Consider the following 13780-nt stretch of genomic DNA (forward strand, 5'->3'; position numbering starts at 1 on the left):
TTTATTATGAGTGAATTGATGTTAACTACTCAAACTTTTGGGCGATGAATCATTCCGCGAACAATGCAGCATAAATTTAATCAAAAACATACAATCATATTCAAATAAGGATGTTGCTATTCAACATTCAACACAATTTCAAGCAAGTTCAACAAATCCAAATCCAATTACATACTTCATGCATTAAGTTAAACTACCGTCGCTAACTAAGAAGGCTTAGTTAACTTTTTCATAATTCTTTCAGTCTCTTCTTTCCTATGTGCCATATCATCCATTTGTCTCTTTAGATTAAATACCTCATCTTTAAGCTCTTGTTTTTCCTTCTCAAGCCTTATTATTAAGTCTCTCTGCCATTTTGTACCCTCCGGAGCAATCCAGCGAAAGTATGTGCATCCTAATCCGTCAGCCAAGTAGAAAGGGCAAGCAACAAATTCACGCCCTGGATCGAAGTCGCTCCAATCATTATTAATCTCAACTTCATAACCACAATCACAAAGCTCTTCAATACAATGCTCCTTTGACATCTACATAATACATATAATATATTAACGTTAGTGAACTTTCAAAAATAATGTTTACATTTACAATAATAAAACTAACAAAATACCTTATGTTAACTTTAACAATTGATGGAAAAGAATAAGAATGATCTAGAATGGATAAAATGAAGTATAAGAAATGATGGACCTATTTATACAACAACATTACAACGGCTATTTTCACATTCTAACGGCTATTTTTCTAATTAACAACGGCTAGTTTAGTTTTTAAATTTAAAAAAAAAATAAAAATAAAGCTATAGGTCGCTGTTACTAACAGCGACTTACAACTTTTTATTTATTTTTTTTTTTTTCCCTTAAGTCGCTGTTACTAACAGCGACTTACCCGAAGCTAGGCTTGGACGTACGGAAGCTTATTTTGGGACATAAGTTTATCCCAATCTTATACTTGGAATTAAAATGCTAATTAATCTTATTTATTTCAATCTTCCTAGAGGTAGTAACATTGTTTATCCATTATTAGAAACTCAATTAGTTAAAGAAATATAACATCCTTAATGAACTCTAGTCAAATTTTTTTATTCACCACAAATTTAAATAATTTATTACTTTTAAAAGTATACGAAGACAAAACAAAAAGCTCATAAATTAATCGGATAGAAAAAACTTATCTAGATAATATATTTTTCACAGTTTTAGCTTTTAGTGTAAATTTTTATTCAAATAAAAATTATTCATTGTTCAAGTAGCTAGTTTGAGTTATTATTGTACTTTAAAAAAACAATTTTAATAGCTAATCACTAAAAATTGTTAATTGTATTACCACTAAAAACCATTCATATAATTATCAATTACTTGATGGTACAAACTAACAATAATCCCCATAACTATTTTTGTCAAACAAATTTATCAATTTATTTCGAACAACAATACATTTTTCATATGATAAAAACGAATATTTTGACTCGAGGACCAAAGGCATCAAAATACAATGAGTGCAAAGCTTAAAGTTATCAAAGGAAGATTACACTGAGTAAAAGAAGAGGGAAGAAGAGGTCCCCAAGGACCAGACAAAGAGTCCGTCGATCGTCTCTACGTCCCATCGGCCATCTTTCCCTCAATGATGTGCTTATCTTGGAATTGGATGGCAATATCGCATGGCTCTTCAATAGTGACCTTTTAATGATACTTTGGGTGTTGTTCTTTTGCTAGCTTCTCATGAATCATAATGGTTTGGTGGGCAAGCTGAGCACTACATTCTTATATTATATCATTATATGCCTGCTTCCACTTTGACGGTAGATTATTTATTGGAGCTTTACCCTTTTCTTTTTATTATTCCATTTTTGGTGTAGGCTATTAATAGAGATAGCATGTTCAATATATAATTAATGGATTATTTTACTTACAATTAATTGGTCTTTAAGATTTAAATACGTTAAATTTATGTGTGGTTATTCTTTTCTTTGGTTAATAATAGATTTAAGATTTAAACACGTTAAATTATGTGTAGTTTTTCTTTTCTCTGGCTAATAATATATTTAATTTATTATTGAGCAAAATCAAAATTAAATTTTCAAAAAGTCAGGTCAATTTGAAATTGAAGATCTCTATAATTTATAATAAAGCACAATCAAAAGCAATTAGCAATATAAGACCATATGATCTTAATGTTGTATGATATTTAAATTGTAGGCATATGCTAGAGCTTGATTAGTAAGGTCTTATACAAGAGGGTGGGGGAAACTTTCTTTTATTCTATCATACCTACTTTATAATTTGTGACTTTCTCTAAAAATAAAAAATATCAAGACTCTAAGAGTTTAATTATCAATTATTAAACAACAATATACTCTATAAAAGTATGAATTAATTGTGTTAATAGAAGAAACAAATGATGATGATAACACATCAAGTCATGCATCAAGTGTATGTGTGAGTGTGTTGTAGTATATATGTAAATACCAATGCACCACTAGATGAGTAGATGGCCAAACATGGTCTAGCATGTGAGACCGGAATGGCCAAACAACTGGTCAAAGAGGTAATCTCCATGCTCAATGTGTACATGTTACACAAAGCTACGATCTTTAAGGACCGTTTTCAAATTACGTAAGAATTTTCTATAGAGATTAACAATAGACCGTGTCTACATACAAGTCAAGAATATCATAGACTAAAATTATAAAAACCACAATCTAACAAATTAAAGAATAAAAATAAATTGTTACAACACAAAATAATATATAAGAGGAACCAATATAGGAGATTAGGTGTATTAACATTATTAATTAATCGAGCATTAAGTTGGAAATTTTGGATTATTAGGGCTGTATTTTTAGAAAAAATTCATAGATTATCTGATGTGGCAGACTAGCACGCAACTAAAAGTCTACACTCTACGGTCAATGCACTGAATTTAGCAAAGGCGAAGAAAATCGAGCGCGGTCTCTTGACCTTCGCCAAAAACCATCGATGGCGAATACTTCATGGAAGCAGAAAGAATTCATCTTTATCATAGTTTATGCGATTTGTTTCTACACTTTCATCATCCATCGTTCTCTTCAACTTTCTCACGGTTTCTTACTTTCTCTTTCTTCCTTATTTCTCTAATTCGCCACTCCAAATCCGGTACTTTGATGGAATTCATTTTTTATACTTGCAGATTACTATCAATATCTTCGAGGTCTTCGATATGGATGGCTTGCAAATCGACTCAATGTATGTAAATATGCTGATTTTGAATTAGGTTTCTGTTTGACGTAAATTGATTCTTTGAATTTGTTTTATAAATCGCGATTAGGATGTTTCAGATGCGCAATGGAGAAATTTCCGTGGAAATTTGCCAATTCTTACAGCTGTTTTTGGATTACTTACTATTGTTGCTACTAGTTTGCGGAAATTCTATCACTTACGAGCTAGTGGAATGTCGATTGTCTGGCTTTTTGTTTCTTTGATCTATTTAATTTATTTACACGGAGCTTGGTAATGTCTCTTTGCTATAGCATTTTAATTTCATACTTCAAATTTGAATGAAGTTGTAATTCTTTAGTTTTTGTGCTTCATTTTTGCAGTGTTCTTTTCATTCTATGGATTGCTTCGCTGAATTTTGTTCTTGTCAAGGTATGACTTTTTGAGTAGTAATGTACTCCTATTTCTTTAATTTTTTTTAGGATAAACAAAAGTTGCTTTATTTATTTGTAGAAGATCGCTTACTTTCTAAAATTGCACTAAACTTCTTTAGGAATGAAAATGCGATGGTAAAAGTAATGGGCAAAGTTGAAGTGAATTAACTAGAACACATAATAAGTATTGTTTAAAAACTTACACTCAACTGAATTTAATTTTGAATTGAATTGAACTTGAAATAAGTTGAATAAAATAGACCCTTAGATATATTGGTTTACGAATTGGAGTGCTAGACTTAAATATCTTAGTTATGGATTAATATGTTGAAAAGGGTAGATGGCTTCAAATTACTCACTTATAGTATTCTAGGATGGGTGTAAAATAGTTATTATCTTCGATAATATAATGGTGAATTGGTGATTGGTGGTTTATGCTTTAGTTTCTCAATGTACTGGAGAGGATGAAAATGGCCAATTGTTGTAAAGGTTGTTTTTTTAATATCCATTTGTGTCAAAATATCTAGGACTTGGGATCATTAGACAAAACATGGTGTTGGACTGTTTCCTATTAGCAATATTTAAATGGTTTATCTATTGAATCTGGATGATTTTAAGTTATTTGAAGAACTTTGGTTGATTATAAAGATGAAGCAATGTCATCTTTTATCTTGACTACACGAAACCATCCAATTTTTGTTTTTTTTTAATCGCTTGATGTTAGTGTCTCAGTTAAGGTATGGTCTGTTTGATTTCTAGGATCCATACTGTTAACAGTGTTTATTCATGTGAGTCGGAATTGGGACTGTAATATGCCGAAAATATGTAATGTAATTGTTATCACTTTTACTTCTCATTTCTTTGATTCTCTATTTCACTTAGAGGATATCCAGTTTTGAGGGCTTTTTATATTCCCCGTTCTGTGCTATTGTCTCATGTTTTATATATTATATCATATGCCATATTTTATATGTACAGTTTAAACACTCAGTGTCCCTTTCTTTCTGCTTGTAGATTTTTGCAAGGACAAAGTACTTCTCTTTTGTGTTGTGGACTTTTAATGTGTTCTTCCTAATTTTTAATCGTGTTTATGAAGGATATTCTTTCGCGATCTTTGGGTGAGTTCATCACGCTGAAACTAATGTGGCTTCGTTTAAACTTTTACTTGTTCAAGAACCATCATAACTATACTTTGTTAAATAACTATTCTTTTTCTGTGCAGGCATCAGTGGGCATACTTAGACAGTTTCCGGGGTACATTTAGGTGGCACATTTGCTTTAACTTTGGTATTGCCACTGCCCTGTCTTTCTCATGGTACTGATTTTTGTTCTTTCACCATGATTACATTCAAAACTTCCTGTTGTGTTCTTTCCTTGCAGAACTTGTGTAATTGATGTTGTGTGATTTAGAGTTTTGGTACTTAATATGATACAAGTATGCCCTTTTCATCAAGTCGTGATTTCTCCTCAATTTGTAGCTAAGAGTTTCTGGGTGAATGAGGAATATATTTTTCTATTTTGGGGGAGGGGTACGTGGTGTTATACAAAGTATTCCCTTTTCATCCACCGACAATTTCACCCCTCTGTCCGTAAGCTAAGAATTTCCTGGTTGATAATGAAATTATCCTTTTCTATTTTGTGATTGGGAAGGGGTTGGGGGCTGGTTAGATAAACTAATACTTCTATCTAATCAAATGTTCCATTTGTTTTATTGGCACTATTCACTAATCACTCTTAATTTGTATTGTTCTCAATATTAAATTTTATTAATATCAACTTATTATAATTTTTAACCAAATACATTTAAAGATATTTAGGATTGGAATAGTGCATCGGCAAGTGTGCAAAAGCAAATGAGATATTTGATTCGAATAGGAGGGAGCAACTAATATCCTGAGTTCTTTGTGTCTACTAATCAACTACATGCCTTGTCGAGTTATCGATTGTTTCAAGGTTTTATATGACCTAGTTGTGGCCTAGTCATGATCATGATTTCCTAATCTTAATAGATAATTAACTGCATTGCATTCATTTTTTTGATAGCTACATCAACTTTTACTTCCTACTAAGACACTGTATTTTGTTTGCCACATTTCCATGTATACAATGAAGTTGTCATGGACAAAGTACAAACAAGAAATGGATTTTTTCAAGCTCGTACAGTAGACTTTGAATTGTGGATGCTTAAGCAGAAGTAGTTGGGAAATGGTTTTTATACTTGGAGATGGTTTTCCAAAATTATGGGAAATGACAATGCCGCAACTCCACAAGTGGTGGAGTCCTAATTTAAGGAAGAAATTTTATGCAAGTGGCCGAAGCCATCTACATTGGCCTCAAAATATTGTTACTACGACCATCACCGAAATTGTATTTTTGCACTATGATGTGCAAGCATGAGCTTGTAGCCTTGTACTATTACGGTTTCCTAAGTTAGCTCTGAAAAAGAGGGATAGAGGAAATGAGATTGAGGCAATGGTCTAGGATTGATAATGGGGATTGGTCTTGTTGAATGTTATTAGGCCTTGGTTGGAGCTGAAATTTATGTTAGAATGTGGTCTAGAGACTCTTTCATGATAATCTACTGCTTAGAAATATATCAATTGTTTTTGTTTACCCAATGCATATGACATGGCTTTGTGCTGTTTAGAATATTTGGAAGAAGATCCATTGACTCAAGGCTTCTCTAAGTGGAAGTTCAAATGATATCCTAATGCTTGTGGGGCCCTTTGGGGGTTTACTGTGGCACAGAAGTTATCATGGTGTTGTGTTATTAATAGTTCTTTGTATTTTTTTAAGCCCTCATCTAGTTTTTTAATCTGTTTCCTGGCAGTTACCCTGCGCATGTTAAGCTATGGATATGATTACCACTGGGCACAAAAGGACACTCACTTTGATAAGGAGGTAGCTGAATATTTTTTATCCTTGTTCTTCATGGCTTTGGTCTTAATGCACTTTAAGCTTGCATCCCTGCTGTGGTCTTTCAATAGTCTTTCATATTATTAGACTACATTGCTTTGAGTCATGAGTACCATAATGAACTCTTGTGTTTTGGCCTTCCCATTATTTCTGCTAAAACTTGCTGACTTGATCAATGTTAAAAGACTAATTTGGTTCCCTAGTAACTTATTGTTGCTATTTGTAGGTTAGGATCTCCCACCAATTTAATCACTAATCTGGAAAGTGGAAATGAGGAGGAATCAACAATGGGATAAACAATCGATATTCTCAATACCTTTAGTGGCTGTTTGTTATCTATATTTAAAGTTCTCTTTCCTCACTTTTCTCTTTAGACTTCCCTGTAACCCCTTTACCTTTAGTGGGAAAAAATCAAGATCGACTCGAGCTAGCTCCTCCGCACTTAAGCTCGACTCGAGACCCAAACGAGGCCGAGTCCAAACACTCAATACTTGAAAAGCTCGCGTGAAATTCAATTTTTCTATTCCATCATAATTCATCATGATATTTCATTGCGTATTTTTGTAATTCACCGTTATCAAGTTTTTCATAAGGGAATGGCAATTTTATTGGGTCTTTTGGTGAGACATGGCTGTGAGAGGTCAAAGGAGAGAGAATGGAGGTTTCAGTGGTTTTTTAGTTCACTATTACTAACCTTGTCAAAGGGATATATGTATTTCCTTTTCTCCTATCCGCCTAATATTTCTGAGAAGTTGGGTATTTTTTTACTGTTGTTTTATCTCCCTTTATTGATTTCCATTCCTTTCTTTCATCTTGAACCAAATGGGCCCTTATTACTCCCTTAGATGTGCTTGGGTGATCTGTTAAATCATTTCAGCCGGAAACTTTCAATAGTGGAAATATTGTGTAGAAAACTATAGTGTGCTGCATTTACTAAATTTCTTAAATGATGTCAATTACATGCCATAATCAGAACTCAGACATACTTCTTCCACGTAACTGGAAGAATATGTTTTGAAGCTTCATGGTTATTATGTGTCTTCATGTTTCTAGAATCTCTTAGTGCTAGACTTCTCATCAGTATCGAATTGATCTGTTTTCCTGATTCCTTACGCCATCACCCTCATTAGTGCTACTACTTGATGATATAGTTCAAAAGAACAGGAAGGAGATTGGAAATATATTGGCCTTGTAATAGAGCACAAAGTGCATCATCATTTCCTCATCTTTACCTGTCTGTGTCTTGCTCATTTTGGCCTTCTTTCATTGTCTTTGCTGCCTGTCTCCAATCGACTTAGGCTTCCATGAGCTGCAGGAATAATATTTTTAAACTTGATATGATACGTATTTATATATTTGCGCTCACATGGCCACACATTAACCCTTCTTTTTGTAGAAGCATATTCGGCATTGCTCAATTTGTAAATCGGGAAGAACATGTTACTTATTTTTACAGGTAACTTCGAAAAAAACATATTGAAACTCTTTCTTGATCTGATTGTGACATCTGTTCAAGATGATGTTTGTTATGTTGCTTGATGTGCTGTAGGAGAGGAGCTTAGAGGAGGACAAATACTCATATGTCTTATATCTGTGTTACCTGTCATATGCTCCACTTTATATTGCTGGACCCATCATTAGTTTCAATGCGTTTGCATCACAGGTATGGCATTCTTGCATGGTCTGAATATCCATATGCCTTTATCAGAAAAACCCATCTCTCAATTATATTATCTACCTTCTCAATTATTACTTAATCCATGCATAGAAGTTGTATTCCCTATTTCTTTGAGTGTAGAGAAGCGATCGGATTTCCATCTTTTGTAAATTTCATAGCCGTGGTTTTCTATCATCTCTTGATTCTTATCGCGGTACAGGATTCTATCATTTTACGATGTAACATGAGTAGAGAATATCCAAAACTTCAATCTACAGCTTGAGTGTGTCATCGTCAACCCCAATGGGCTTGGATGGCCATTCTTATCTTAGCTAGATGTCATTTGTTCCCAGAGGGTTAAAAAAAGCCAACATTTTAGTTGTATTTTGTGAACTGCTTGAATGAGCTTGGTGATTATGAGGTTTTGTAGAGTGTCTCGTCAGTCATTGTACAGAAGCTGTCCTAATTGACCTTGACCAGATTTTTATACGGTTCATTCAATATCTCTATAAATTTTTTTTATCGAGTAAGGGGACCAGAGGCTTGATCCCAGAGAGGAATATAATAAATATATCAATGCCATATGCACTTTGGGAAGTTTCTTGCAGACCGCTATTTTGTGTAAAGTTCATATTGATATTTCTGTTTACCCCTAAAAGATTGCCCTATCTGATTTTTAAATTTTCAAAAAGCTCAAATAGGTCAATATTAGGGGACGAAGGGAGTACTTTGAACTTTACCAACTTTCTCTAATCCCAAAAAATTAAATATTCTTTTGTCCATGACTTTGTCTGTTCTCTCAGTTTTAAACTTTATTAGCAATTCAAAAGTTTTAGCATCCTATGTTTTCTCTAATCATGATGTGCATTCAAAATTTAGGCTAAATATAAAGTACATTTTGCAGATAGATCAGCCGCAGAATACGTATTTTCCCAAAGATGTTGCTCTTTATGGGTTAAGATGGGCTTTCTCTCTTGGCCTAGTTGAACTGATTACCCACTTCTTCTATTACAACGCTTTTGCACTGAGGTAAGATCAGGTTATATATGCGAAACAATGCCAGAGCTTTCTTCCCAATGTTGATTAACTGGAAATGTTTCGAATGTTAGTGGCTTGTGGAACCGGCTATCAGCTTTTGATGTATTTATCATTGGGTATGGGGTAAGAACTTCTACTTCGTGTTCCTTCCTGTTTTTTCCAAAAAGTGTTGGTTTATTTTTGATATGGACTGAGTGATATGGCAGTAGTGTCCAAAAATGGTTGACTTTTGTTACTATTGTACCATTCTTTGTAAAAGCTAATTTATATGAGGTGTGCAACTCAAGTAACACAATTCGTAAATTTAATATCTTACTGATGCATTCTTGAGATTATCTTGTCTCCAACAACATGCAAAACTTTCACGAAGTAGATGCATCTGTACTTTCAGCAAAACTATAGTCATAAATATATGTGCTTTTTTCGAAGCTTGTTCTCTTCAACATTAATAATGAATAGTAGTTTACAGGGTACTGATCATTGCTTGTTTTTCTGAGCTACATTAAACATATTTGAAATAATTCATAGTTAAAGTTGTGTTGTTTGCACACGATACTTTCTCGACTTGGGCCCCTTGGAAGAGTTTCCACTTTCCACTAATAAGATAGCTACTCTCCTGTGTATTTGAATTTGCCCCCTATGGAGCTAGTTAGTTTTAAAAGAGTGCATTGGGAAATTGTTTGTGTGTGAGAGAGAAGCTCCTTTAAAAGTAAAGGGAACATATGAATATCAGACTTTGTTTATTATTTCTTCTCTCTTGTATTCAAGATTTGATGGAAAATTTATGATGCCTAAAACCTATTGAAACCGATGAGAGATATTAATTAAGATTGTTGGTGAAAGAAGAGAGAAGGAAAGAGTATCAGATGATGCTTGAATTATTTTGTTGAACTTTTTTTGGGAAACTATGGTTGACATTCTTGGCTTAACTCATTTAGTCTGAACTCCTATAGTATGTAGATTTTCGTTAAGTTCTTCACTTGAAGGTTCAGCCTCACTTTTTAATGTAATGATTTTCGTTAATTATAGGTTCTGAATTTCATGTGGCTGAAGTTTCTTCTCATCTGGCGCTATTTCCGGTTCTGGTCATTGGTATGTCACTATGCTTGATCTATACTTTTTTTACTCTGTTTTGATGTGAGCAGTACTCTTTTATTGATTCCTATTGGTGTTATATATCTTGGAGGCATTTCATTCTGAATTCTAAATAATTCCTTTAAAATGGTCTTACAGCTTAATGGAATTGAGGCTCCAGAAAATATGCCTAAATGCATTAACAATTGCCACAACTTGGAGAGCTTTTGGAAAAGTTGGCATGCATCCTACAATAAGTGGCTTGTGAGGTCTGTTTTTTGTAAATCTTGTGGGATATATTTCTTTAGAAATATGTAACAACTAAATATTTATTTGATTATTGTTGTGGAAGCCAGATATATCTACATTCCTCTTGGAGGTGCAAGAACAAAGTTGCTAAATGTGTGGGTTATATTCACATTTGTGGCTATTTGGCATGATTTGGAATGGTATTGCCTTATTTAGTTTTCCTTCCCTCCCCGTTAATTGTTATATACAAGAGTCTCATTTGTTTCTAATTTTTTATAACTTACCGTCTCTGTACTTTGACTTTCTTGCAGGAAGCTTCTATCTTGGGCATGGCTGACATGCATCTTCTTTATTCCAGAAATATTGCTGAAATCAGCAGCTAACACTTTTAAGGTTTTGTTCTTTAAGCATCTTATATTGACAATGCAAATGATCACTACAATCTTATGGTCAACCAAGTAGGACATATCATGTTGAGTTTCATTTGTAGAGGTGCTGAAAGTGTATTTGCGTGAGAATAGATTCAAAATCATTGCTAGGAAAATGGTCATAACATCATTTCTTTTTGAACTCTATACAATACATGGTTGTTTCTTAAGTAAAACAAGTTCAAGTATCAAGTATCTGATGTATGACATGCCTGAAACCTCCAAATATTTTTTCTTCAGTTGAACCCTCATATCAGCATTGGTTTTTTGATGTTGAGAAAATGATGAGAATCTCAACTATAGTGAACTAATGATTCTCATTCTCATCTCCATCTAATCTCCTCCCGCTTCACCACGTCTTGGGAGATAGCAGCATAGTGATGTGGATTGGAATGGAAGTCTTATTTCTATTGTGCTGAGTTTGTTACCATTACATCTTTCATCTAATTTGTCTTATTTCATGTTTATTTACTTACAAGTAGATCGTCTGACAATGTACTCAAATTTGCAGGTGGAAAGCCCTTTCTGGAACTTTTTATTCCGTGAATTGAGTGCAATTTCTGGAGCTATCACAATTACTTGTCTCATGGTATATCTCTATTTAAAATCTCGACTATAAGGGACAAACAGTAGCAAAGGCATGCTAAACTTAAGTATACTTTTTAAGTTGCTGTCTGATGGTGGTACTAGGAAGTCTGAAAAGGAATTGTTTGTTATATAATTCAAGTGAAACTTTTCGACTTGCTTTTTTATAAGGTTATACTTTTTTCGAATTTAGCGCGTCACATGAATCTAAAGATAACTTCCGAAACATCTTATAATTCTGTCAATTTAAACTATAGTTGTTTGTTACTTTAACTTATAACTTCAATGTTTAGAGCTAGGTGCACATTTAGGCACCACGAATTGAAAACTGCGATAGAAATCCTTTCTGGCAATTGGCAAGCATTTCTTCACGGAGGTTCTACAAAAAGGATCTTACGGAGTTTTTGATTCTTTTTGCAGATTGCTAATCTTGTGGGATTCGTTGTTGGACCATCAGGAATTAATTTTCTAATATCGGGTTTTCTTCATAAAGAAGGTATCAGAACAAGTTGTGATTATAGTATTCACTAATATCCGAAGCAAAATTTTTGTTTACAAAGTCTTTTTTCGTCTACAGGACTGCCTGTACTAGCGGGCATTTTTTTAACCTTCTATCTAGGAACAAAGGTATGTCAAGTAAACGAGTTTGAGTTGTGCTTTGATATTATGTTTAGCTATTGTAACTACAAAAACCCATGTTCTTTTACAGCTGATGTTCCATATTCGCGACTCCAGGCAACAATCCTCTTGAACCAAATCTTCCCGAAATAGAAAATCCCCTTAACTATTTGTTATACAGAACATTATACAAGAAAATCAGTGCTGGATCCTGTTGAATTTCGGATAAGCTTGAGGTTCGAAACTTGTATTGATATGGGCTTAGTTCTCATCTCAAGGAGTAGAGAAGATAGTAGATTTTACTGTATTGTATTTTTGGAGGGTTGAAGTCGCTTCTGGTGAGAAGACACGCACACAACCTCGTTGCAGATTGTGTACAAGATGTGTTAGAGCTGATACCGCGTACTCCTATCATATTGTTTGCTTGAATTCAATGTGTCAAAAGTTTTGTATCCTGTGAAACTAGGCAGCTGATTTTTTAAATATGCACATTTTTGTTTTCGGATGAAGTAAACCACAGAAGCATTCGAGTCATTTTTGTCATTTGATGGCCATCATTCCAAGGTTCCACAGAAGCATTTGGTCATTTATTTGAATAGATGGCCATCATTCAAAGGTTTATCATTTAAATGGGAATCGCGATGCTCATTATAATCTCTAAATACTCTTCGTATTTGGTTTGCAGCACATGAACTATACCTGTTAATTTGTTGTATCGAAGCAATAAGGATGGCTAAATACCTAGTATAAGTACAAGACTAAAAGTGAAAATGAAACCAATGTTTGGTGATGCCATGTTGTGTAACCGTTAGTTTATATTGATGGACAATCTCCTTTAAAGCATGCTTGTACATTAGTAAATTTTGAAGGGTAAGTATTTACTCCGGCCGACAGGGAAATATTTTCCAAAGAAAAACGTTCTCTTATCTTTTGTAAGAAAAACCGAGTATAATTTGATCTGAAATAATTAAAAATTAGATTTGATTGACAAGATATATATATTATACATAATAAAACTTAAAAATGACTGGACCCATGATAAATTGTCCAAAATATGTTTGTATATACGTAAATTCATAACTTTAATTCCGATAATTGATTTTCACCCGATTTGTTACTCACTATTCTCCACCAATGTACTCATTCTATCCCGCTGAGATTGACAAATTGCAACATTTCTTTTCAAAAAGTCTCACATAGAAAAGCTTAACGTAACAATATCAGTAGGATTGAAGTGTTTTCGGACCCAACTAGCAGCCCCGCGATCTAGAATGCATTGCACTGTTCGTGAGCTGCGGCTTGGTGTTGTGTATCCCTTTGCAATGTCAGTATTCACAATTCAGGAAAGTCAATATTAATACTAAACTTTAGATGTAGGACTGTAGGGGTATGTAATTTGGTGAAAAACTGAACATTAAGCCGAATTAAATCAAAAAAGTAATTTAGTTTGGCAATATTTTAAATTTGGTTGGTTTGGACTGAATTTTAATTATAATTTGGTGTTCGGTTTGGACTCGGTCTAGGGCCCAATAAAACCGAAAAAACCGAAATGTTAAAGGCATGTTATATCTTCCATTTGATTTATTTGAA

At 33.6% G+C, this 13780-nt stretch overlaps 2 protein-coding genes across 4 annotated transcripts; one reads left to right on the forward strand and one right to left on the reverse strand.

Moving 5' to 3' along the window:
* LOC130824137 (uncharacterized) lies at positions 1–1713 on the reverse strand. The gene is made up of 2 exons (XM_057689026.1): positions 1529–1713; positions 1–524 (listed from the first exon to the last, which is right to left on the reverse strand). Exons 1-2 carry the CDS (start codon positions 1601–1603, stop codon positions 207–209), a joined length of 393 nt encoding a protein of 130 aa, XP_057545009.1. The 5' UTR covers positions 1604–1713; the 3' UTR covers positions 1–206.
* Positions 1714–2876: 1163 nt separating this feature from the next.
* On the forward strand, positions 2877–12852 carry LOC130823809 (membrane-bound O-acyltransferase gup1). Of its 3 annotated transcripts, none has more exons than XM_057688596.1 (19): positions 2878–3078; positions 3166–3221; positions 3314–3485; positions 3575–3623; positions 4640–4743; positions 4848–4912; positions 6456–6526; positions 7938–7997; positions 8091–8204; positions 9103–9227; positions 9308–9359; positions 10266–10328; positions 10470–10579; positions 10667–10759; positions 10871–10952; positions 11499–11576; positions 11993–12068; positions 12150–12199; positions 12282–12852. In XM_057688596.1, exons 1-19 carry the CDS (start codon positions 2990–2992, stop codon positions 12321–12323), a joined length of 1551 nt encoding a protein of 516 aa, XP_057544579.1. In that variant the 5' UTR covers positions 2878–2989; the 3' UTR covers positions 12324–12852. The 3 variants fall into 3 exon arrangements, with proteins under 3 accessions (XP_057544576.1, XP_057544579.1, XP_057544578.1); XM_057688595.1 differs by having other exon boundaries at positions 2879–3078; positions 3304–3485; XM_057688593.1 differs by having other exon boundaries at positions 2877–3221.
* The last annotated feature ends 928 nt before the right edge of the window (positions 12853–13780 follow it).

This window comes from Amaranthus tricolor, chromosome 9, assembly GCF_026212465.1.
Source record: "Amaranthus tricolor cultivar Red isolate AtriRed21 chromosome 9, ASM2621246v1, whole genome shotgun sequence".
NCBI lineage: Eukaryota > Viridiplantae > Streptophyta > Magnoliopsida > Caryophyllales > Amaranthaceae > Amaranthus > Amaranthus tricolor.

Bases quoted from the DNA above. Each gene is read 5' to 3' on its own strand.
- LOC130824137 (XM_057689026.1), bottom strand. From the start codon at position 1,603: ATGGGACGTAGAGACGATCGACGGACTCTTTGTCTGGTCCTTGGGGAC. The intron at 525-1,528 runs GTAATCTTCCTT...TGTATTATGTAG, and splicing joins TCCCTCTTCTTTTACTCAGT to ATGTCAAAGGAGCATTGTAT.
- LOC130823809 (XM_057688593.1), top strand. From the start codon at position 2,990: ATGGAAGCAGAAAGAATTCATCTTTATCATAGTTTATGCGATTTGTTT. The intron at 6,527-7,937 runs GTAGCTGAATAT...TTCTTTTTGTAG, and splicing joins ACACTCACTTTGATAAGGAG to AAGCATATTCGGCATTGCTC. The intron at 9,228-9,307 runs GTAAGATCAGGT...TTCGAATGTTAG, and splicing joins TACAACGCTTTTGCACTGAG to TGGCTTGTGGAACCGGCTAT.